Source organism: Pezoporus flaviventris, unplaced genomic scaffold (assembly GCF_033815535.1).
Source record: "Pezoporus flaviventris isolate CSIRO_AGI_PZ_B2104156 unplaced genomic scaffold, CSIRO_AGI_Pfla_v1 ptg000035l, whole genome shotgun sequence".
Classification (NCBI taxonomy): domain Eukaryota; kingdom Metazoa; phylum Chordata; class Aves; order Psittaciformes; family Psittacidae; genus Pezoporus; species Pezoporus flaviventris.
The window spans coordinates 901,529-928,886 of record NW_026892583.1 but is presented as its reverse complement, the minus strand read 5'-3'; the positions used below and the strand labels follow the sequence as shown (position 1 = coordinate 928,886).

General features: G+C 39.9%; 1 protein-coding gene across 4 annotated transcripts in view; it reads right to left on the bottom strand.

Annotated features, from left to right (window-relative positions):
- Positions 1–27,358, bottom strand: part of SHANK2 (SH3 and multiple ankyrin repeat domains 2) — a 361,673-nt gene that overhangs the window by 244,531 nt on the left and 89,784 nt on the right. For 2 of the 4 annotated variants that reach the window (XM_061462082.1, XM_061462081.1), the window contains one exon: positions 11,736–11,786. The exons of the other annotated variants lie outside the window; for them this stretch is intronic. In XM_061462082.1, coding sequence (XP_061318066.1) covers positions 11,736–11,786 — 51 coding nt within the window. The remainder of the gene's footprint in view (positions 1–11,735; positions 11,787–27,358) is intronic. 4 annotated transcript variants of the gene reach the window in all.

Below are 27,358 nucleotides of genomic sequence, written 5' to 3'. Positions count from 1 at the left end.
CAAGATAAACCCCAACAGTTTAAGCTGATAATTGTCTCACTATACTTAGTTCCATTTAGTCATTTGGTGTTTAAAAGAAACTAAACCACCGCTGACTTATTCATTAAAATAACAGTATTTTAAATTATATTAGTAGCCTACATTTCTTCATCTCAAAAATAACTGTTAATGAATCATGCTGGTATAAGGAAGAAAGGATAAAAAAAGGATGTATCCGCTGTAACAGGGGGTTATCTTTGTACAAATATGTAGGTGTTTGCAGCATTTGTAATGTTCTCAGTGGTTAATCCCATTGAGAAAGGAAAGCTTGCTCACTGAAGAGCTTTTGAGACGGATCAATAATTAAAGTAATACTACAATACTGTGCCTACCTCTGACTCAAGACGTTATCACTCACATTTTACAATGTTTGTAAATGCTGAGGGCAGACTTTTTTTCACCTCAGTGTAGCCTGCTCCTTGATGTTGCCAACAGATGAAGGTTTGAGATGCTGCACTCACAGCTGAGTTTAGAGTCTATGTAACAAGAATATGAAAAAGAACTCTCTTGTGCATATCCCAGAATCGTGGACTGGTTTGGGTTGAAGGGACCTTAAACCTCAGCTGGTTCCAACCCCCTGCCATGGGCAGGGGCACCTTCCACTGGACAGGGTTGTTCAAAGCCAGTGAGTCAGAGCAGGTAAATAAGCCCAAGTGAAAGAATAAAGAAGGTGTAAGCTTAAAACCTGTTATCAAAACCTAATCTTATGTAGATACGATTTCAGAAACATTACCATTTATTCCTATGTTGCTGGCAGCAGTGGTAGAACTCCATGATATTCATTAATTCAGAGGAAAACGCGTGGCTGACATCCAAAGCATTACTATGAAAATAGAACTGTTCTGGATATTATTTGGCAGTCACACCCCCGGACATCATGAGTACTACAATGAAATTTGACTTCCGTGTTCAAAATAACTCTGTTTTTCTTTCCAGACAAGAAGCGATGCAAATAAAGGCAGGAGAAAACAGCAACGCACATCCCTAGAAATGAATGGGATCACAGAAAGGAGAGTAATTGCATGAATAAGTGAATTGCAAATGTTGTTCTTGACTAAGTCATGGCTTTTCAGGTGCAGATCTTCATGTTTCAGAATCATAGAATCACAGAATGGGTTGAGTTGGAAGGGACCTTAAAGATCATCTAGTTCCCACTCCCCTGCCATGGGGCAGGGATACTTTCTACTAGACCAGGTTGCTCAAAGCCCCACTAAACGTGGCCTTCAACACTTTCAGGGATAAGGCAGCCACAACTTCTCTGGGCAACCTGTGCCAGTGTCTCACCACCCTCACAATCGTTGCAGGCTGTGTGTTTAGGAGAGAAATCCTCCTGTGGTATTACCTGTACACATGTTTAATTACAATGTGTGTTCACCAGCACTTCCATTACAGGAAGGATCATTTGGCACTCACCCCCTAGGATCTAGCCAGTTGTCATCTACAAAAGCATCTAAACTAAGTTAGGATGATTGTACTCATATCATCTAAGGCACAATTTCAGATATGAGAATTTTAAGTCATAAACAGTATATCTTCATAAGCAAAAAAAGTGCATGAAGAATACACTGTGTATCAAAAGAAAACAGTACATAAGGGAACAGATTCAACAGGGTAATGTAAAACATGTACTTCAGACAATGCATCAGGTAGCTTCAGCTGAGAAGCAAATTTAAATTACTTGCAATAGCCTTTCATTTACAAACATCTATAATAGACCTAAACTGAAGGGAAGATCCAGCCCTTGGCTCCACCAATGGAGACCAGACCAAGTTTCAACAGGTACTGGAAGCGCAGCAATACTGCAAGCAGCACCCAGCAGCTTTGGGAACTGAGGAACCTCTGCATCTAGACAGCAAACAGGTGACCACAGTCCCCAGGGATACCTCTGTGACAACAGGGGACAGAAACAGAGTCTAAGTTTATTCACACCCCCCAGGCTGTGCTCCCTGTGGAGGTCAGGAGAGCCTGAGAGCATTCCCTCAGGTGGCTGAGGATGGGTGGAAGGGTGGGGAAACAGAACAAGAATAAACAGGAATTTATGAGGACATGGGAAAAACTCCTATAGAATAACTGCAAGAGTAAACTCTCCATAAAGTCTTAATGTATTTTTCCTGGCTGAGAATTTGGCAAGAAACGTACAAACGACTCACCCTAAGTCCCCCTGACTAGGGCCATGCTTCCCTTCCTGTTGGGAAGCTGCAAGGAATAGCGAAGGAAATATCAGCAGAAACGAAGGAAGAGAAATAAATGGGACTCACAGGACACATCTGAGGTCACAAAGTCTAAATGGAAGTGGAAGGACTGGAAAGAAGGAAGAAAATGCAGTGAAATTCCAGTGATTCCCAGTGAAGCTGGGAGATATAACCTGAAAGAGATTTTCAGTGAGGAAAATGAAAACGGATTACTGCTTAGGAAGCACAGCACTCAATGACTCACGAAAGTGCATGTCGTGTTGTACATAAACAAGGAAGCACCGTACATTTGGATGCTGCTCATTGCGCGAAGGACTAAGTGCAATTCCCACAGCCTCTTCTCAAGCCTTACTCAGTTTCTGAATGCCAGACACCAGTTTAACATGAAGATTTATCAAACCATACAGCAATACAGGAAATGATTAAGATGCATGAGTGACTAATCAATGATTTACATTTATGCAGGAAGGCCTACAGAAAGTAAATGCTCTGAGCAAGCTCCTACACACCATCCACAGAGTTGTGACACTGGAAGAGATGAACCTCTTATTCCACAGGTTGACAAGTAATGAATAAACATGAAGACACAGCTGTTTAAACCCTAATCCCAGTGAAAGTGGTGTATCTTTTGCTAAGGACTCTAATGGGACCACAATTTCAGTCAAGAAATGAAGGAACACTTGAATGACGCAAGACAGAGGACTGATAAAAAGCAACAGAAATGGACGTGTTGGATAACCAGAAGAGAACACAATAAAAGCATAGAAGGTATTCAAAGGTACTTCTTCTTTTCCCAGATCATTCCTTTGAACAGCCATAGTTCATGGACTTTTCTAAGCCCACGACTCAGGAGAGCAAACAGGGCACAGCCCTGGTTCCCAGCAGCCAGGTAAGCTGGAAGATGGGCAGCTTCCACAGCCTGTCCCAGGGCCACAAGTCACATTTCAATCTAAAGCAGGATGGTTTATCCCTACACCTCTACCACTGCCTTGTCTTTTAGTGCAACCTACACTTTGCAATATAAATTAAGAAACCCAACGTGCTGCTTTGATCCATTAAAAGAGTGGAATCATCTGTGGAACAAACGTGAAACATTTCACAGCTGCAGACAAGAAACACTGTGAATCAGAGCCTCCAGAGTCCAACTCCAGCAGAAGAACAACCCAGGAAGCCTTCCATTTCATTATTCAAACACCATCAATATTTCAATAGATGAATTCACAATATCCACTAGGAAACACATTTTTAACCAGTGCTCCACTGGTCCATTACCTTAAAGGATAGGCAGGGTTTCTTTGCCTTAGTGCCCTTTCCAGCTTACAAGCCCAAGCAGCTTAGCGTTTAAAAGTTTGTTGGGTTTTTTAGAAGAGATTATTTGAGACTATCTGACCACTAACTGACAGCAATGGGCAGCCCTTTCTGAAAGATGTATTGCTAGTGGTAAATAACATCATAAATAAAATACAGGTTCTCTCTTTTTATCATCACCTTAGTGTCTCAGTGTGGATTTTGCTTTAGAAGCTCACTAATTAAGCCTTACTGACCAATTTTAACCTTCATTTGTGTTCTTTAAAGGGCAGAACTGTCAGGGCTATTGTTGCTGTGTGCTGCTATGGTTGGGAAAAGCTTCAGCAGTAAATTAATTGATCTTTTTTACCTGTTCTGTCACTCTTTAACAGGAAAAGAATGGGGAGAAGCAGCTATCTCCTAGCTAAAGTTCTGTGGCTGATGATCATTTTCTTGGCTTTTACAACATCACTAGTTCACATCAGTCAATATTCTACATTTTCAATACCTACCTAGTGCAGTGATTCCTAGAATCAGTGACAGAGCAAACCCCCCCAACACACAATTGATAATGCCAGGTAAGAAACATATCTTCACTTAACAAGGAGCACTGTAAAGAAAAGACATGCAAACACAAAGGAAAAAAGAGGTGAGAAGAAACCCCAAGGTCTAGAGAGTGGATGTGCAGTGATGAGTTGAGCCCATAAGCATAGAACAGTACAGAGAGGTTGTGTAAGGATAGGTAGCTCAGGAAACTGGCTGGCAGAAAACAACGTCGTGGCTCCCAAAATGCCTGCAATGGATGAACTCGAGTAAGGAGACTCGAAAGATGGCTGAAGTTGTTAAACAGGAATCTAAGGATTGCAAGGAGACAAAATTTAGGGAACAGTTTTAAACAGTACAAAAATATGGAAAAGGAGATAGGAAATCAAAATAAAACAGAAACTTAATACTAATGGCAATAACCATAGATGGATACTTCTGAGCAAACGGGTACAGGCACATGCCAAGGACAAATCACGACAGTTCTCGATAGCAAATGGTCTCTCTCAATGGTCTGTGGATTTTAGTAATGCCTCCAATTACAGCACATGCAGGGAAAGTTTTAAACAGCACAAATAAGACTTACCTAGCTTGAGGCTACGTGCTAGAAACACTTAGGGAATTTGGGAGGACACAGGAATGCTAATCATAATGCAAGCTCATATTCTTAGCTCTTGATGCCAAAAACAGGGTGATCTACAGCAGCAGGTTTTGTAGGCATTCATGCAAGCCAGGCACAGCCAGTGGGAATTTCAAGCATGATGACAGCAGAAATTTCTCTGGAGAACCGAGACCTCTGAGGTCCTTGAGCTTGCCAGGGGAATAGTGTTATGAAAGGAATGAAAACAGGTATTACAAAACAACTTTAATTTTTGTTTCATTCAAGAACAGAACAATGTACCTCAATAATTAAGAAGCAGCTTATTCATTAACAACCTACAGGCATTAAAAATTACTGCCCATGATAAGGTGGGAAGGACCTTGAAATCAGTTTTTAAGAAGATGACAAGTGCTAAGTAATTCATGTAAGTAACAAAAGCACCAGAGTGCAGCAAAATCCAGCAAGCAGCGCCGGACTTCAGCACTTCTGCTGCGTATTCCCAGGCCAAAGAACAACAGGGAATATGGTTCATGTGTAATTTTTGAAGAGGATCTAGCAAGGTGAGCATTACACTGGACATCCTTTACTCAAAGTACTCCATGCAGATCCACTGGAGAAGTCTCTACACAGTGTCTGGGTATGGCAGGATGTCAATGCTCCACAGAGTGAAAAGTGACCACAAACACACTGCTGCCAAGGGATGACGGATTCACCACTAAGAGTATTTTCTAGGTGCATTTAGCTCAATTCTGAAAGACACACTTCAGTGGGGCACAGACATACAACCGGTTCCAGCTTAGCAGGTTTGCAATAGATCATAACGTGTTTCACAGCCAAACTCCCCCCAAGACAGCCCAACTGCGCGTCAGTCTATAGTTCTGTTTGGTTAGTTAAAGGATGATGCTGAGGGCTCTTGTAAAACTGGTGTGGTGGCATTTCAAACACCAGCATTTCAGTGTTGCCCTCATTTAAAAACACCATTTAAGAGGGTTATTATTAAATTTACAGAATTATATTGCTACACCAAAAAAAAAAATCATTATGTGAACCGGGAAACACCTTAAGAAATCATGACTTTACGTTCAAAAGTGCTGCACTTCAAAAGGTAGTTTGACTAAACAAATATATTTCATTTGTAAAGTATTCCAGGAGGACTGGAAAGAAAAAAAACAATTCAGTTGTACCCTATGGAAAAATACCTGCTGCTCTCTTTTTCTTCCAAGTATCTACATCTACACTAAGAGAAATCTTTTACAGATATATCCTAGAAAATCCAACGTTTTCACCCACTGTGGTTTGAATATTCTCATTCTGTCCAGTAGCATGGATCTGTGAAAAGCCATCATTAGGTAATTTTCTGTCCCATAGCAACCACTTTGCTTCCTCAGGGAAATATTTTTCCATCCTTAGGCAATACCTTTTGCTGTGTGGTTTCTTAAATGAAGCTGTTTGTAATCTAAAGCTAACATGACAGTTTACACTGGGCTTTGCAGAGGTTTATAGCTATATATGTGGAAAATCAAATGCCAGTCATAGGCTTTTCTCACTGTATATATGTATGCATTTAGGCAGCAAGAGCATTTCACATTTTACATAAAAAGCCTGGTTTTGTTAATAAAATATTGTTTGAAGTAATAGATTCAAGTTATTAGTCATACATATTATTAAACAATTATCTAAAAGAGAGCAAAGGAAACAAGAGAGAGGTAATGTTTTAATGATCAGAACATGCAGTAATTCCAATGGACTCCGCTAAGTGGTAAGTAAAGAAGACACCAGAACTTATAAGCAGCTTGAGAGAATCCTCCTGTACCTGTTACAGCTGAAAAAATCCAGGTAATCCAAAATTCCAGGGCTGCTGTCCAGCGCAAAGGAGGGTTCTTGGTTCTTTATCAAAGGTCTCTGTGGAGCTGGCTTTTGCTTAAAAGGGTTTTTTAATAATTAAATCACACTGAAGTGACTAAATAATTTACTGCTGCAATTTAACTGTGCAAGTCACTGCTGGAATTCCCTACTGGCATTACACAGAAGCCAATGTCAAGAGAGAAATACACAATGTAGTAGTAGACCACCATAATAAAGTCCCAAAAAAGCTATAGAAGCAGATGTCGTACTACACTGTGACTTGCTGTAACCACATGAGAGCTTGAGAGCTGACCTCAGTGTTTTCTCCATTCAAGCATACAAGGTCTATCATGAAAGAAGAATCCCAACATTTTTAATATACTTTTAATTTGGCAATCCTATAATGTCTTTTCATGACATCAAAATGCCACTGGTTTAGATTTTGATCAATTAAGGCCACTGGAACATGCAAACCCTTGCAGCCCAGAAAGCCAACCTGGGCTGCATCAAAAGGAGCGTGACCAACAGGCTGAAGATGACCCTGCCCCTCTACTCTGCTCTTGTGAGACCTCACCTGGAGTACTGTGTGCAGTTCTTGTGTCCTCAACATAAAAAGGACATGGAACTGTTGGAACAAGTCCAGAGGAGACCACGAGGATGATCAGGGGTTTGGAGCACCTCCCGTATGAAGACGGGCTGAGAAAGCTGGGGCTGTTCAGCCTGGAGAAGAGAAGCCTTGTGGAGACCTCAGAGCAGCCTTCCAGTATCTGAAGGGGGGCTATAGGGATGCTGGGGATGGACTCTTCATTAGGGACCGCAGTGATAGGACAGGGGGTAACGGGTTAAAACTGAAACAGGGGAAGTTTAGATTGGATATAAGGAAGAAGTTCTTTCCTGTTAGGGTGGTGAGGCACTGGAATGGGTTGCCCAGGGAAGTTGTGAATGCTCCATCCCTGGCAGTGTTCAAGGCCAGGTTGGACAGAGCCTTGGGTGACATGCTTTAGTGTGAGGTGCCTCTGTCATGGCAGGGGATGGAACTGGATGATCTTAAGGTCCTTTCCAACCCTAACTATTCTATGATTCCATGAAACCTTTCCCAGGGGAAACTGGAAATGCTTGGGATTTCAAAGGTTAAATGGCATGCCACCCACAAAAAAAGCTGTAGGAAGAAAGCAAGATGGAAAAATAAGATCCAGCAAGCTGTTGTACAACAGGAGCTCATCAGCAAACCCAGTTTCTCCAGCTATATTTTGAGAAATAAACCAATTGAGGAGGTTACAAAGGGTGAAGCTTTGAATTTTCATAACTATTCATTAGGATTGCTAATTTCAGCAAAGATGAAACATTCCCATCTCTCTCTATTCTGGCTCTTGAAACCAAATACAGAAAGAAAACTAGTAGGAATCCATTTGTTCTCATTGCACAATTCCAATTTTTTGTCATTAAGCTTTAATGTAAGGAAAAGACAGGAACTGAACAGTGTTTATTTCAATGATGATGCAATGTGATGGGTGCACTACATAATGTCATTTGATATCAAAAGACGTGTCCTGGTGTAACCTCCCTTATATACTGTGAGATGTCTCTGAAAATACAGAAGGCAGCTAAGAGCTTTGAAGCTGTTACTGGTAACTTGTCACTTGCTTTCTGTAACGGAATAGGATTTGTGACTATCCAGCCTTAGTGGTCCAAGTAGCTCAAAAGCTTACTTATGAAACCATGCCTTCATTAGCTTCTGAAAGGCTCATCTTTCTCCTTTAATTTATTGAGTTCTATCATATAAGCACCAAAAAGAATTGGACAAAACAGACTTAAGGCAAGCTTTGTGCCTCTTTGTTTGGAGGCTGACTCAAAGCTGCACTAATTAAACCAGAGCTCCCCAATGGGGCTTCTCATTCCATCAGGCAGGGCTGCCTGGGAGATGGGGACACATCAGTCATGCTTTTGCTCTTGCTGTGCCTCTTGAGCAGGGAGGACTGGTACAAGAACTTGCTGGGCTTGGGGAACTGCTAAACCATCAGTTAAGTTGAGACTGGACTAGCTCAAAGAAGTATAAATTAGCAGATATAAACTAGCCCTGGTTGGACAGGGCTTGGAGCAACCTGGCCTAGTGGAAGGTGCCCCTGTCTGTGGCAGCGGATTGGAACCGGATGAGTTTGAAGGTCCCTTCCAACCCATTTTCTGAATCTATAAAGCAGGACTAGCAGTTCTGATTATTGATTTTGTAACCCATTTGGGCATTTTGGTTCTTAATACTTCATATAAATTCCTCTTCAGTTGCATGTTCATAGTTTCAGGAATTAGATCAGCTCCCAGTGCATCTCAGGTGATGCCTCATGCTGTGTGTTTTTGAACATCTTATCAGATAAAGATGGAGCAGAATTAGAAACCCATGAGATTTTAATTGCTTGTGAAGCAATTTATGGCAGATTCTGACAAGAACAGAGAATGTCAGAAAACCAAGCAGAACTGAGCAGTCCTCAAGATAATTCCCAACTTGTAATAAAAACAGAGCACGGTACATCCATACATTTCATTACAAAGGCTGTAACCATGGTAGACAACGCAGCACAATTTGATTCTGACAACCTGTAATCCCAGTTATACCATAGTTTGAATCAATTTTTGTAAAGAATCTTGTAAAAGCCACTCTATTATAACTTTATACCAAGAACAACAGAACAAAACTTAATGGAAGTGCACCGAAAACTTCCTCTATTTTAGCTAGGGCTCAAGGGAAAGGCTTAAAACATTCCTACCACAGCACAGTATCGCTTTGACTGGCCTAACATAAAATGTGCTTGAAAAGATGGAGAAGGAGTACTAAGGGGAGATATGAGCAAACAATGGTGGGAGACTGGAGATTCCCTGCCACGTCTCCAGGCACAGGTAACAAATTCCTACGGAGGACAAGGAGCAGAGTAGCCCCTGCATGGTATTTCAGAGGTTCTCCAAACTGAAACATGCTCCTCTAAGTGTTGACTTTGCTGATCTTGAACTCTTCTCCAGAATCAAAGAAGTGTTATTGGAAATCTGTAAACAGCTCCAAGTGAGTCAACACTGCATAGGCAAACTTCAAAGCTGTCAACCCAATCAATATTGCAGTTACCAGGCACTGTTGGTCTTCAAAAATGCCAATCTAACAGAATCTACATCCCGATGATTTCTCGTGGTAATGTGTAAGTACGCGCTACGTATTTTGTTTTCCTTTGAGACATAAGTGATAAGTGATAACTGAGAGCAATGAAATTTACTCTAACTGCATGTCTCTCACCAGGAGTTTAACTGACCTATCGTCAGACGTTCTCCATACAGAATAGAGGCAAATTGTACAATAATACAAAGGCTATCCCATATAATTTATTCTTCCAAAACATACTGTGCAAGCATTTACAAGCCATTTGAATGAATTATGTCTTAGTCATGTTGAAAAAAGTATTGGTTAATTTGTCCCTACGATTTTAAAAGAAGGCTATTTGAGCTTTAGTAAATTGGGAATGTGGCTGTTGCTGCTCCAACATGTATTTCAGGTCTGAAAATACCTCCTTTGATCCAGCATCAAACTCTCAGTCACATTCAGTTCTGAAACTCAGATCCACAAAGAGATGAAGTACAGCTGAAGTGACAGAAAAGAGCAAGCAAGTACACCTCAAGTAACATTACCGTATGTTTAACATTTCCTTTTTACTTCTGATAATACTCTGAAAAATCCAACACTTTTTGTTCCTTTGTTAAAGCATCTGAAGCATTTTATTTCGAGTTTTGAGAACTTAATTACTCTAAAATGGCTTCTGTCACTCACAGCACCATAAGAAATGGATAGGCATAGACCCAGCTGCACAAGCACACATCCACTGACAAGTGGGCTTGCTGTAGGCATCCTCCAAGACCTCTTATGCAATATGTATTCTACAACCATTTCCCTACTTTGCAAAGTCCCTGGAATGTTGCATGGCTCATGAGGACACTTTGCAAATCTCAGGCCAGCATCAGGGCCATTATCTCCATTAAACTCCAAAGTCAGGATGCTCAAAAGGACCTCCATGCCCAAATTCTCTTGGCTTTGAATAAAAATTAAGCTGCTATTTTTTAATACTTAAGAAAAAGCCCACATTGTTTGATGAAATTCAGAATCTTCCTGTTCACAACTGAATTGTAAACCGCATTGAAATACCAGTATACTAACACAACGTATCAGTATGAATTAAGCAAGAACCATTCTCTATAAAGAACTTCTTCAAACAACCCCACTATCTGTATTCATAGAAGTACCTGTACATAATGACTATATAGTTATTACACATGAAAAATAATAAAATCAGTGCGTTTTAAAACAAATACAGTGCATCAAAATTACATGGATGACACTTTATAGGGGATGGGTGACAGCTACAATGATCCAGGGGGGACTACCCCACTTATTGCAATGTACATCTTAATCTGTAATTATATAGCTTAATAAACCTTAATATATATTAAACTCTTTTTCAATCTATTGTTCTGACAGCTTACAGTTTTTGATTGTTAATTGGGTCCATAGCATAAAATATTTCTTTTAATGCAGTCTTCTATCCAAAGCTGTCCTTTTTCTGCTGCACAGTTACTGGCTTTCCCATGAAAAAGGAAGGTAGGACCGTGTAAAGGAGGATACCTGGATACAGAATCCTTGCTGAAATGTCATCCACAAGAGAAGTGTGAGATGAGGTGCAGAACTGCCTTGTTCTTCCTTGGTAATATAAATATCCAGTACTCCCTACAAGTAACACCACTCTTAAAATGAGTGTGTTACTCTCAAACATGTCAAGATCACTCTGCCATACTGACCAGAATAATACAACATTCAATCACTACTTTCGATACATGATTTCATATATGCAGACATAGCATAAAACACATTAAGAACAGACTATTCTATTAGTCACAACAATAAGCATCTTACAATAAAAACCTTCTTCAGTCCATCCATCTTTTCAATGTTCTGAGGCCCCAGTGTGGAGTTTGGAGTCATTCACAGCCCAGAATCTTTAACAGTGACCCTCTTTATCTACTGCCAACTTAACCTCAAGGCAACAGAATATGGGTCCACGAAAGGTTTCCTTAAGGGAAAGCTATGCTCCTAAAATACCTCTGGGTTTTGTTAATTTTTCTTCACCAGGAATCAGAACACCAAAATTAGACTTTTTTACTATCGCCCCCAAACAGAAAAATTACCATGGTTTAACCCTTACCTGACAGGAACGGGTTCCAGGGACTTCTACTTGGATATGGGAAGCAGGATCCTTTAAGAAGGGCAAGGAATGAAGGCAACATCAGAAAGAAGTTAGGTGTCAGAATCTAACTTTAAGGGGAAAATTGGAAAGCAGAAGTTTATGGAAGCAAAGCTCTTCTGATGGAATGATTTGAAAATGGAAACATGGACAAAAGAAAGGTTTTAAAGCAGATGGGGAAGCCAACTCCAGTTTCTCTTAGTTTCTACTACTCTGCTGTCCCTGCCATGCTGCACATGAAAGGGGGAAATGAAAATGAGGTAATGGAATGTACTGAGCAATGTTAAATGTGATTAGAGATGGCAGAGGATGGTGACAGGTTTTGGAAGACTGGAATATCTTAGCAATACAACTGGAACACTGAAGAAGACTGCTTTAAGTGCAGTGTTTGGAGTGACACATTGGAGAGTCAGGGACCACTTTCTGTAGTGGTGAACAAGACGCTAACACTCCCCTCTCCGCCTCCGTAACAGAATCACCATCACAAAACCATCACTTACCCTTCTGGACAACACCCTGATAGCAGGTTTTGTAATTATTTCAAATTTAAACCCCATCTCCTAGAAACAGTTTTTCTCTTCTTCCTCTCTATTCTTTGGCTATATTTTGACAATTCCTGATGTACAACCTGAAACGAGCCCATCTATGAATGTGCATTTCTGCCACATATTTTCTCTGCATCTCTACATCAAGCACTATAAAAAGTCCACAAAACACTCCTAGGGCTGGTTTTGAATATTGATGGAATTCTGTTTTCATAGCTATTCAATTATTATTATATCATTTGCACAACTTAGTGCAGTGTTTCCTATACAACCCCTCCAATTCCACACGCTTTCAAACTTTTATCTTAGGAAATGTCAGCCTAAGTTTAGTTTAAAAGCATTATTTTACACTATAATTATCTACAGTTCGTGTCTGAGTGTCTATAAATTCAAGGGATATTGTTATAGTTGGGAAGTTTTATTGTTATAGTTGGGAAGTTTGGCCATGACGGATGTTATAAGGCAGTTCTGTTCGGTAGCACAACTCCCTGTTTTAGAAAGCTCTTTCTAACCACACTCCCACAGGAATTTCATAGCAAACACCATTTTCCAAAGTATTTGACATGTCAGATACATCCCTGAAAGTTTTCACTTTTTACCACCCCAATTATAGATTTGGTTTAGAATGGCCTGTGACAGAAGTGTCAGAGTTTTGATGTTTTAGGGATCAAATGATGATCTTGAATAGATGTCCCATAACTACAACTTCCCTAACCACAAGCAAACAAGAGCAATGGTTGTGCTTTGATTTTCTAGTATTAAGGAATATAAAGGGATATTTTTAGTAAGTTGAAAAGGAAGAAAAGATCTGCCTACCCCAGGGACTGAAACAAATGTACATTAAGATACTCAAATGCCCCTTAGTAAATTAATGAGGGATAAATTTGTGGGGGTTTTCCTACCAGGTGGACGATGGATGGGTTAAAGTGTTGCTTCACTTACTACTGCATTCAACTTGTTTAAATCTACTACATGAAACATTACACAGATTATACACAAGAATTGCAGGGATCTGTGTCTTAAGGTTGCTTGTGCAGCAGAGGATACTCCAATTATCCCTCTGGAATATGCTAGAGCAAGAAGGAAGTGCAAGAAGGAATCAGTGTTCAGAGTTGGTAAAACAAAATACCCTTAGTGGGAGCAAAACCAACTAAAAGACCCCGTTCCTGATAGTTTTCAGGAAGCTGCAGCAGCAGGTACAACAATGTAACATGGAAAGCTTGAAGGGGAGTCTCAAGGAAAATAAGCTTGTAGTGGAAAATTGGCAACTGACTTTTTCATTGTAATAACAGGTATTCAAATGGAACAGAAAAGCAAAGGCAAACATTGCCAATATTTTGGCACTTGTAGGAGTTATCCAAAAAAAGCAGATCTAGGTTCTCTACAGCTTTAACCTGAGAAAAAAAATGCACATTAATGCTGCAAAGGAGCTGACACTTTTCATCTGCAGCCCACTCAGCCAAGGAACATCCACTTATATACCCTCATGCATTATTCACCAGGAAAATGGAAATAATCTACCAGTGGTTAAGCAGCTCAGAAGCAAATGCAAATCAAGGGAAAACAGTTAAGAATGAGGATCATTCACAACTCCCGACACCAGTCTGGAGGCTCCTGTGGGAGCCGCACAAATCATCACAGCCCCTGTCTTTGGTACCACTTAGCCTGAAATCCAGTCTCTTTCCCTGGGAAAAGCACTGACCTATGCCTGTGCACTGAGAAGGAGCTGCCCTCATTTGGATTCAAATGAATTTTCACTCCTTATCAATAAACGTGGGTTCTTCAGCACATACCTGAGAAAGGCTGATTTTTACCTATTAAAAGCTTGCATTTATGGTAGCACTGACTACAGTTATGTTCATTCTTTCTCTATGAAACTTTGCACACACAACAGGGAGGCATAAAAATAAACCTAAAGTTATCTACAAAACATTTCCAATGAGGAAATAAGTTACTGCTGCCACAATCTTCATTTTCAGTGGGGATTACCTTCGACCATGATTTATGACAATCATTTTATTATCTTTAGGAGCATACAACGGGAAACATGAAGGTACATGTGAAAACAGAAAGGCCGGTTTAGGTGTGAAGGAGTTAAACACCATTACTTGCAAGCTGATGAGAACAGAAGAAAGAGGCACAATTTTTCCAAGTGTACACAGATTACTCTGGACAAATTTTCCATGAAATCTGCATAAATCTCATATTATGAAGTATTTCCATGTGCCTGAATGTATTATCATCCATGCACACTTGGGCTGTTGTAAACTCCGTGCATTAATGATCATTATTGGAATTTAATAGCTTCAACCCTCTCATTTCACTCTTGATATTTGGTTTTTCCTCCACAGTTTATAAACAGCAAAACAGTTTTCAATTCAATGGAAACTCCTGTTTGTTTTTCAGGCAAGACATTTCCAATGGAAAACACAGATTTAATCAACTAGTTATTTATTTCAACAACTGGTTGAACCCAAAATCTCTGCTGGCAGCCCTAGACCTGCTTTCATGAAATTACAGAATGACAAATTACAACAGAAAACATTTATGTCACAAGTGGAAAATTAGAAAGTGGAAAATAAGGAATTAGAACATCAAATTTGCCTCACTCCAGGTGGCAAAAAATCCATTAAGATCATGTTTTTCTGCAGTCCTTTCAGATATATATTTGACTGTCAAAAAGCCTGAGGCAACATGAAATCCTAAACGTCAGTTATTCCAGGTAAAATGAGTAAAAGATGCTGGTGATGATGAAGAAATCAGATCAAAACCCACCTCCACTTAGAATTCAGGCTGAAATCTTGTTTTAATAAGAATTTGGCTAATACCTTAGAATATGTACACTTGTTAAATGGTCAGAAACACTACTGACATAAACCACTGTACTGGCAGCTTTAGTTCAATTGTATTTCCTTTCATGGATTTTCAGTTAAATTGGCTCCTTTATATCTGCTGGAGTAAGATCTGGAGTGTTAAAACTACACCATATTATAGGGATTGTGTAGTGACAACACACCACTTAGTCAAGGGACACAGGACCTCGACTCAGCAAGAACAGAGCTCAGCTCTCACTGTATGGACATTACCAAGACATTTTTAATGTTCTTCTAATCCAGACCAAAACTCTACTTTCACGGTGCCTTCTTGAAGATTTCCACAGAGAGATCTAAGCATTCCCCTAGGAAGACCAAGCACAAACACATCTTCAAACGATATTCACCTCTGATTTTCAGGATCCTATGTACTTCAAACATGATGTTTTCCCTATAGAGCTGTATTATATATTTCATAGACTGTTTGGAAGCATTTCTGTGCCAAAAATAGCCACCAAATTTAAGATCAACTGCAATCTAAAACATCCTTTACAATAACTTATTTTATATCACTAGCACATTGTACACACATACTCAAGATTTAAAGATTATTCATTTAGGTTGAATAATTGACATCTCCTGTGCTTCTATTGCTGATCCATCTACAAAGAAGTGGCATTCTAGGAAAAGATGAAATAGGTACCCAAATATTGTGCCAATTACTTCAGAATTCGCTTCTCTTCACATACAGACTATACTGATCTTATCTCAAACCCACATGTGCTAAAAGAGAAAATCTTGAGTATCATTTGAGACCTGATTTTGATTTCAAGCCTCTTTTGGGCCAGTGCAAATTGCACTGATTTTCCTACATGTCTGAATGGGGCGAGGTATGCCCTTTATTTTATCCATAAGTAAATCTTGACTCTCTGTGTTCAGTTTTATGTAATTAAAAGATGTTCAGCTTTGCAGAAAAGATTCTTTATCTAATGATAAAGTAAGTTTAACTACTGATCTGGTTTTTATCATTTCAAACACATCCATTATCATCTTGCCCTGTCACAAGTAAGGAACCTATAAAATGTTATTAACAGAGAAATATGAAAGCTGTTTGGAAAGGACACCCTATAGCTTGTATGAGACTAATGTAAAGGTAATGGCTCTATCAAGAAACATGCATTGTCATGACTAGAACCCATTTCTTGTAATCCTCCATCTATAGAAGCCTATTAGGAACATAAGGCATAGGCTGCTCTTTATTCAATCATGATCTCTAATGATAATGATTTGATAACGATCTGTGTACTCGCCTGACACCCCATGAAACAAACCCTTTTGTCTTTTTAAACAGGGCTTTCCCTGCAACAACCGAGTCAAATGCCAACCTTGGGTGACAAGGGCTCATATGAGCACACTGGTGCTCACTGATGGGTCAAATAACTCTATACCACACCAGTGCCACCTGCGTACTCCTGCCCTGCTTCCTGAACCCCTTCCAGGCACCTCTCATGTACCAAAGATTATTTTAGGGTTATTTACCCACCAGTAAAAAACTTGCCAAAATTCTCAGACTTGGCTGACTTTTCCTTATTGCCTGGAAGCAATTCAACCAGAAGAGAGACTTTCATCCTCCACAACATGTATTTTAATGACTCACTGTTTTCCTATTTCTTTCTAGCTTCCACCAAGCTTAACGGACTTCAGCATGATTATTAAGATACTGCAAACAACAACAACAACAAAAAAGCCTTTACTTTTCTTCAAGAAGAAAAAGTGTATGGCAAAAACAATTTAGCTGTAACCAGCAAAGGATGATCTAAAATTAGAGCCTGTTGTGTTAGGGATGGTAACAAAGTGTCTAAGCCATATGCTGGTATAATCTATAAAAGCTAGATTCAAGGCTGGTGTCAGTGTAACTTACTGTCTCAGAAACCAGCATAACTGCTATTGTACATGAACCCAGTATTAATCAAATCATTTCAGATTTTAATTGTATATAGCACTGGATCAACATTTGGGTATCAGAGGCACATTACAGCTTTATCATGGTACGCGAAGAACACGCCGTTACCAAATACTAAGTGTATCTAAATGGGGAATCTTTGGTTTTAAACAACTCCTTACTCCATTTTTTCACTTGGAAGAGTTGAGCCAGAAGAGAAGCAGATATTTTCATCACAGAGAATATTTCAGATTGCACAGGACACAGTCCAGCAGCTGCCAGAAAAAGACTTAATAGATTGTCTTTTTTCTTCTCCAAGAGGAAACCCAAACACACCCTAAGATGAGGCACTAGCCTAAATCCACAATAATTCGTGTGGCTTTTATCCAGATTTACACTTCCTTAATGCTGAACACGATTTGTCACTTGCATAACAGAGTTTAGACACCAGGAAAACTTCCCCCATCAATTGAAACACTTCCCTCATCTGTTGGCACAGAATGAACTGTGACTGATTATTGAGACGTAGCCAGGGGTGGAAAACACTGACTGTCCTCAGGGCAGGGTGATTCCTGGCTACCACAGCAGACACAGGGGTCATTTCCAGCCCGTGGGATGCAGTGCCAGTGTTAAAGCACCGTCACCATAGCGACCCAAGCATCACCCACACAGGGACCCTGTTCCATAAATCTCTGGCAACACCCTAGACTTAGTAACAGACTCTCCATCCTTTTAACTTTCAGTTATTTGCAGCAAAGAGGCAGATCCTTTAAAAAGGGGGGGGGGACACCCTAAAGCCCTATTATCTTTGGGATAATTCCATAATTTTTTTTTTTTTTTTTTTTTTTTTAGAAATAATAAAGTAAATCAACAAAAATCCTAAATTCTGTTTGGGAATGTCACATAATAAAGTCCACCATACAACGAAAAAGTTGACTATTTCCTCCACATCTCTGGACATGCCAAAAATGATGCTTAATTGCATAAAATTCCTGCCAGTAAGTAACTTTTGAAAGGTACTTTCTCAGATCATCACCTGTACTCCACAGAAGGCTGGGAAGCACTGTTAACCCACAGGGATTCTCACTCAACTAGATCTTCTCTTACTTAAAAATACACCCAAAAAATCCTGCAGTGCAGGCACATGGAGAGAAACCTCTACCCCCTTTGGAGGCAGACTGGCTCCAAGCTTTAGCTTTTGTCAGTAAAGATGATGCAAGGGAAACCCTTCTCCATCCAACCAAGACACTGGATGTCCTCCCACTATGCACAACCAAGCTAGCAATGAAAACAACCAAAAACCCCAAAAGAGGATATAATTATTTACAACAAGGAAAAAACAGTCCTCTGGTAAAAATCCAAAGAATGACTATATGAGGAATCTAATTAATGTAAGTTTGCTTTCATCTAGTTGAAATAACCAATGTCCAACCAGTCCTTCCATCTTTTGTCTCTTTCAGTTCATATATTAGAATATGCATCTATTGCTTATGAAGATGTCTGAATAAATGAATTCAGGGGACAAGGAAAGCATCCAAAAGTCCAAAGGATCTATGGGGAGGACTGAAATGGTTTGGTTAGCTTAGTCTAAGGAACCTTTTTTTGCCCTACTGCTACACTACAAGTCATCATGTGTAGTTCTCTGCTGCTTTCCTGTGTTTCCATCTCATGTATACCAACTGTACATTAATAACCACAGAGCAATATCCCAGCACTTGCCCTCTGAAGCCACAGGTCAGCATCAGAGTCCCTGCAGCTTCTGCACTGAAGACCAGAGCATCTCCTTTCCTCCTCCTGCATCCCCATAGCCTGGCCAGTTGGTCACATTTAAGACAGGAAACCACAGGATTCAAGCCCACAACCCCAGTAGAATATGTGCCTCCTCCTCTGGGGTGAAAGAGCCATCAGGTTCTTCAGCACCTCCTCACCTTCTGTAGACAACTCCTTGACAGCAAATGCTAAATCACAATGCCCTGCAATACCTGTGGATAAGGGAGAAAAATTCTGAGCCAGTGGTTCTGAAGAATCCTTTATTTAAAGGCCTAAAAGCTTTTTTGATAAGATTATCTGGAAATAGTCAGTAGACAGATGAAATATATCAAACAGAATGTAGCATTCTACTTTTTATTTGTTTTTATATATATCATTTCTTGCCTTTAATTTTAACTCCATGCCCTCTCAGAAATGAAATCTCATAGATATATCCCCCACTTTATTTTCTTGTAATGATATCATAGCAGTTTGCTCTGGCTATTCACAATCTCTTTGTTCCCTTCACAGCTTTTCCTAGTCATAGAAGGAAGAAATATGTAAAAATAGGCCACAAGAAACTAGACACACTTGATCTGTGCAGCAAAAATAGAGCTCTTTTAGCACCTGGCATTCTCAAGAGTGTTAATGAAGCCGGCAAGATAAGCCAGGCTTTGACCCAAAATAAAAAGCTTAGCCCTTAAAAGAAAGGTAAAGATAAACTTGAGCTAACACAGAAATTGCTGGGGACTCACGGCCTCTTTGGATTTCATGTGATGCATGACCCTGGACATCTGGATAAGTGCCACATGGACATGCAGGAAGGACTGGGTTTCCTTCTGAAGGCAAAGAGAGTGAGACAGGACCAGAGTATACAGCATAAGATAAAGCCTGTCTCTGTGGGATGGGGACTACAGAAGAGAACAACTAGAATCACACACTCACAGAATGGTTTGTGTTGGAAGGGAGCTTAAAGCTCATCCAGTTCCACTCCCCCACCATGGGCATGGACACCTCCCACTAGAGCAGCTTGCTCCAAGCGCCATCCAACCTGGCCTTGAACACTGCCAGGGATGGGGCAGCCACAGCTTCTCTGGGCACCCTGTGCCAGCGCCTCAGCACCCTCACAGTAACAAATTTCTTCCTTACATCTACCCTAAATCTCCCGTTTCAGTAACACACATGAAACATTAATTTCAGGCTGCTAAAATCCGTGAGGTCAAAATACACCTGTACCTTGGTGCCTGCAGTCCCAGAAATGGTACAAGAACTAGTGACTGACTGTTAGAAGAAAGAGAGAGAAGAAGCAAGCAGCCAGCTGCCAGTTTGCCCTTGAAAGGCCTTTTTCAGGAGACACGAATTATTTCTTCAGGATAAATAAATGATTTGTGTTAAACTGCAGATTTGATAAGGCACATTTAAAACTGAAAACACACGACAGAATTATGTTAAATTTTGCTATCTCAGATGTTCCAAAGAGATGTAAGAGGCAGTTTCCCAAGTAGGAAATGCTATAATACAAAAGCTTATATAGACAGAACAGAAATTTATCAAGTAACGGGTTAGGTTTTTTCATAAGAGAATCCTGTAGGAGGAAGAATAAAATCTGGGCATTTTATATTCATAGTTTCCTTATTTCTAAAGGCATACAGCTAGAATGATAGCTTTAGGATGGTATCTTTACTGGGGTACTGAAGTCCTAGCCTATTGGAGTTAGGAGAAATACATAATTAACAGACAACCAGAGATACTCCTACACACACACAAGAAATACAATCCTACTGCCGTAAGTCTTCCTGCCTCTTCAATTCAATAAATCTTTTGTCCTTTTCATTCGGCATGGATTTCACCCCTTTATAGCCACTCTGCTGGGTAATATTTACTCTGCAACCTCTTCTGAATCGAGACAGCATCCTGTTTTTTTTTCTGAAAAATCCTCAACAATTCTTTCAGCGACATTACATCAAAAAAAGAGTGGAAAATAAGTGTTTGGACTTCAAAACCTGGATGGGAAATTCTTCAAGACACACACAGAAAGGATAAGAAGAAAAAAAAAATCAACCCAGAAGAGATTCACTGAGAAAACCACCTTGTTGCACACTAGTAGGATTCCCAGGGTACACCCTGGGCAGACTGCAGGAGACTGGAATCCACAGTCCAGTCTGATACATGCAACCACCCAGATGGAAGATGTGCACGTACCCACCCATGTTAGGGAAGGAGCAAAGAGATGCTTATATTTTTAGCTACTCCTGAAAGCAAACAAAGCCAGATAACTCCAAAGTAATTATTTCTCCAGTATCTTTAAAACCCAGTTACTGTCACAAAAATCAGGTCCTTTGGGACTGCCACGTGCGACTGGGGAGAACCATGGAAACCAGTGAACAAGACATCCTCCTGATTCAGCTGCCCTTACACTGCAAACTACAGAAAAATCTTCTAAGACGCTTTCTGTGTCACTGAAGTGGACATCTGGCAACGAGACAAAAGAGGAAAAATAAAAATAACATCTCCAAACACCAGTTCCAAGTACAGAGGGAATGACAGAAAACACTCAAGTTGTTTCAATTGCCTTGGACACCATGGGAAGATCACAGAATCCCAGACTGGTTTGGGTTGGAAGGGAGCTTAAAGCTCATCCGGTGCCAACCCCTGCCACAGGCAGGGACACCTTCTACTAGAGCAGCTTGCTCCAAGCCCTTGTGTCCAACCTGGTCTCGAACACTGCCAGGGATGGGGCAGCCACAGCTTCTCTGGGCACCCTGTGCCAGTGCCTCACCACCCTCACAGTAAAAACCTTCTTCCTTCTATCTAGCCTGAACTTACCCTTTTTAACCTTTACTGCAAAAGATCCAGCTTATCCCAAAATCCAAGGGAAAGACTGCCAACTCAGGCACCGCCCAGGAGATTGAGATATAAATGGAATAACAGCCACAGCGTGAAATATTGTGAACAGTGTGAACTACAGTGTGAAACATTACACATTACAAAGCAGTATGCTTAAAACCCTATCCCTTTATCAAGCCTTATCTATAATTCGACTACAAATGGACTTCTACGAGGATACTATTTCCTTTTCAAGACACTGCATATTATCAGATCCATTTTCAGGAACATTCTGACATTAATACCTTGTTATGATGATCAGATTATGCAGAAGATGTTAAAACACATTTCTTCAGAGAAGCCTAAATTCTTAAATTGCCAAACCATTGTATGCTGAATAGAACACATAATAACAAATTTACTTTGATAAATGGTTTGAAAGAAAACTGTTATGTTTAGCTGTTAAAAATCATGTAAATATAAATTTAGCATAACACAAAGAGGAGTTCCAAGATAAGGGAGTCAATGAAGTGTAAGAAATCTGTTCAAATGGAGCAGATCAGCAATTACTGAAAAGATTATTTGAATCAATCTAAAAGAAAAATCCTATCCTTCATAGAATCATAGAGTAGTTAGGGTTGGAAAGGACCTTAAGATCATCCAGTTCCAACCCCCCTGCCATGGGCAGGGACACCTCACACTAAACCATGTCACCCAAGCCTCTGTCCAACCTGGCCTTGAACACTGCCAGGGATGGAGCATTCACAACTTCCCTGGGCAACCCATTCCAGTGCCTCACCACCCTCACAGGAAAGAACTTCTTCCTTATATCCAATCTAAACTTCCCCTGTTTAAATTTGAACCCATTACCCCTTGTCCTGTCACTACAGTCCCTAATGAAGAGTCCCTCCCCAGCATCCCTATAGGCCCCCTTCAGATACTGGAAGGCTGCTATGAGGTCTCCACGCAGCCTTCTCTTCTCCAGGCTGAACAGCCCCAACTTCCTCAGCCTGTCTTCATACAGGAGGTGCTCCAATCCCCTGATCATCCTCGTGGCCTCCTCTGCACTTGTTCCAACAGTTCCATGTCCTTTATGTGTTGAGGACACCAGAACTGCACACAATACTCCAAGCGAGGTCTCACAGGAGCAGAGTAGAGGGGCAGGATCACCTCCTTCGACCTGCTGGTCACACTCCTTGAAATCACTAAACTCACAAATACTCAGGTTTATGTTGATACAGGGTTTTTTTCGTAAGAGTACTTGTTTTATATGATTGGCAATGTAACCAACTTGCTTCTGCATTTGGAAGGCTATCCCTATTTAAATCCAGTTATTCCATGATTCCATGGGAGCGATTTCTTTTTCCAAATGGGAGTTATACTGAACCTAATTATTTTCAATAGCACAATAATTAAGACCCACACTGGCACATAAAAATCCACATATTCAGAAGTTACAAATCCACCCCTATGCCTTTAGTCTTGACTTCACAACCTATTCATAGCCTATAAGCCTATATATAAAGGAAATTATTGAGTGTAAGAAAAGGTTTGTGATGAAGTGCTCAGTATAAGGACCTACATTACATTGAGAGTTTCTTTTTAGTTTATTCTGGGGGTTTTATGTAGTCCACCTCAATATTCTGGGAAACAAAGGCATTTTCTTCAGGAAGCATTCCTGACTATTCTTATCAATCTCTATATTACCTGTTGTGTTTGGTTCTGCATTCTTTTTTTAACTCTAGGATTTATTTCATGTTCTTTCATCTCTTTTCCCTGTGTTCTCACCATTGTGAATGGGGGAAATAGAAAGCCACAGGGTTCTGCACACATCTGTTTCTCCATTTGTCTTACCTCTATTTTTGACCTGGCTTCACAGCACTGCGTGAAATCCGCCTGACACAATCTTAGAGAGCTCTTGAGGCTCATGTTGAAAAAATGATGTACAGAAAATACATGAACTTTTCAGGAATACCAGAATACTCTGTGTGACACTTCAAATAATTTTTCTTCTATAGTAGTCCTTCTTGGGCTCTCTCATCTCTTAGAGCTGCATCCAAGGCTCCCTGCCTTCCCTTTCTAGGTGTGGACCCTCTAATATCCTAATATTGAATTGCCATCCAAACCCTCCCATATACAGAGACCTGCATAGACCACACAGAATCACTGAATGGTTTGAGTTGGAAGAAACCCTAAAGCTCAGCCAGTTCCAACCCCCTGCCACGGGAAGGGACACTTTCCACGAGAGCAGGTTGCCCTAAGCCCTGTCCAACCTGGCCTATGTATCATGACTGTAATGATCACATACTTCCCAAAGGGCATACCCTCTTAGAAAAGCACAATTATCATAGAATCATAGAATGGTTTGAGTTGTAAAGGACCTTAAAGATCATCTAGTTCCAACCTCCATTATAGAAAGTTTAGGGAGAGAGATTTAGTGGACCTGGAAGAAACTAGCAGAAAGGTGCTTAAGGCAATGCTGACGGAACAGCAGCAGAAATAAAACCTGCGAAGTCCAAGGTCGTTTCTTATATTCAATTCAGATTTTGATTCAAGTTTTACCTCTCCTCAGAGTTCTTCCTATCAGTTCAGATCAGCTCCTTTTCACTAAGGAGAGAGTAGCTTTGGAAGAGAAACGTGGGCATGGACACAGTACCATGGTTGGGAAGATCCATCTGTGCTCTGCGTCCTCTTGCTACAGCCAGACATACTGGCGTTAGAAACAAGATACATCTGTTTAATAAAGGTGCCATCGAACCTAGAGCAAGTAAACCAAATGGATTCAAAACCAGCAGAACACAAAACTAAGATGCTCAAAATTCAGGGTAAGCCTAAGAACTCACAGGCAATGACCATACACCATGTAATTTGTGCTGCCCTGCATGCAGTTTGTTATATGCCCAGAATACCCCAAAGTTCAAAAGCCAGTAATAATAATAACTTCTGAAAATAAAGCTTAAACTTTGAATTAAAACTGGTTACTGCAGAATTTTGTACTAATACATACACAGAAAACAAAACTGCTTGTGATCAAAGGGAAAAAGAAAACTACTGTAAGTTTTTCAAGCTCTGTCCTACATTTTGGTATGTAATTACATTAACAGCTCACAATTCCCAGTTTTCCCAATTTATTTGCTACCACCTAGCAAGACTGAGGATATGATAGTCTATTCCTTGAAGCCTTTGGAGAAAAACAGATAAATAATAGCCACAAATCTATTTCATACCCATCAGTAGTCCTTTGATTGTAACCCAACTTATGTGTAATTAATTTAAAGGGTTTCTTTTTCCTATAATTAAATCAAATAATTAAAATTAAATAATAAGAATAAAAATAAGAGACACTTGAAAGAAACTGTAAAAGGGAACACAGGATTACAACGATCTATCAAACCAAATGCATTTAAAACGTGGGCAATGACGATCCCAGCGTCTTTGCCATCCCAATTACACTAATATAACCTTTCCCACATTAAAATGCCCACTAGCCTATGAAACAGGTTCATGTTATCCACATTCACATGAGAAATACACAAGGCTATTAATACGTGTTTGCATCCTTTGCCTTCTATTAAGTAACAGGCGACAAAAACAGAGCAAGCATCGCATGCTGCTGACAGGTTTGTAGATTTTTAAGTCATTTCCTGCCTTTTCTTGTTTCTGCTTTTATCTTTCTAAATATGACCTCCCCTAACTTTACAGGTTTGATTTATGAAAACTGAAATTACTCAACAGTTCCCAAGACCCAAATAAATAAGAAACAGAATAGTCATGGGGTTGGCTAGCATTTAACGCAAACACTTGCAGCTGAAAAAACAAGATTGCTGACCTCAATCATTCTGATCTAATTAAAGAAAACGGGTTAGAAAAGCAATTTTACCACAAAGCAACTAATATCCTTATGTTGGGAAAGACCTGTTCTGCTTATTCTACGATAAAATCATGGTTTTAAGATTTTTACAGGCGCAATACCAATAAAAATAATCACTTTTATTCATACTTGAGAAATGTTTTATTTCAATGCAATTGCCTGGTGTGGAATACGTATATTATAAAGGATAAGCCTACCATATTAGCAGATTTTCAATTAAAAAAGGAAAGAAATCCATGTGAAAGCACAGACAAACCATCACATACACACATATCTCTGCATAATTATAGAGGAATACAGGAACTCTGACTCGAAGCCTAGCAACAGTATCCAAGTATTAGTTAGGCTGCTGATCAACTACCCAAAACTCGCTCACCAGCTCAACGTGTTTCATTTCTCTATGGCAAAAATGCAAACAACATAAAACTAAAGAATCCTATTGCCTCGAGCTTCCGAGCTGCTGAAGGACAAGATGTACAATATCGAAACAAACCTTGTTCACTTGAAGAAGAACAACCCATGTCACTTAATCCATCTGAATATTCATCTCATCACAAAGAAGCAAGGCAAAAGGGAGAGTTAAAAATAGGTTATCCAAGTCAAAGGATTATCAGCTTGCAATGTACTTAATATCTGCATATCTGTATCTAAGGAAAGCTTCAATATTCCTACATATATGATTGGGGTTTGTACCTCCATCCTATAGAAGCCATAGTAAATTCCGTAGAGCAAATGCTTCCTAAATCTGCTGTGCTCATTTACTCACAGACAGCTGCAGGCTGGATGAAAACAATCAGGGATTAACTTTTCTATTCATCACATCTTTTAATCCATCACTTTCTCTTATTTTGCAATGAATAAATGCAGAAAGTTAAATACATTAGAAATGTGCTATAGCTCGTTAAAAAAAAAAGCTGTTTAAAAAGGGACATTAGTATTATTTTTTAACAACATGCAACTGCTGTACTGCACATCAGGAGTATACGGAATGTCTTCCTCTAAGCAGGAAGAATGATGGAACAACAGGCACTGAGCTGCAATACACTTCTGGGTTCCAAAGACTTTCAAAATAAATGATAATTATACTTTGATGTTGTTATAATCCTAATCTGGGGGCAGGATGTACTGAAATAATCTGAGAAGCTCTATTAAGCATCTCAGACTGCTTGTAAAACCAGTTGCTAACTACTTATGGTAACAGATTTTCTTGCTGGATGAAAAATCTATTTCAAATAGGACTAATTGCTAAATAATATAGCAATTTTCATTCACCTTTCAAACATTTGTCAAGAAAACAAAAGGGATTCAGTGATGTTTTGAACCTCGTAAAAGAAATACATACAATGAAATCTGGATCTTGGCTTTAATCCTTGACTGAGATCCTTTCTTCCTCTCCTCTGAATCTTTATCTTTTATGTTTGATTTGGTCGTACAGGACTGCACCATCCCCTGCCTGAAATAAGACTCACGTGAACTTTTGCTGCTACTGACAGCAAGTTGACTTTGGTTGTACTAAGCCACAGGAAACATTGGCAAGGCTCTTATTTCTTAGTTTGTTACTGAAAACGATAGCACCAAGTAAAACAAATAGTTATCAGTGCTAAATACTTCTCCTGCCAAGGTTTCAATACATCAGTCACCCAGACACGCAATGTATTACCTGAGATGGAAACATTGTCAATTGATGGTGGGAAGAGGAGCAAGGTAAGGAAGAAGTACTCACTGATAAAAGAAGGGAGAACATGTATGAGAGAATCCTCACAGTTTTGAACTTGCAGAGGGTATATTCACATTTTTTAATAGCATGGAACAAGTAACAGGGGTTTTTTGCTCCTATA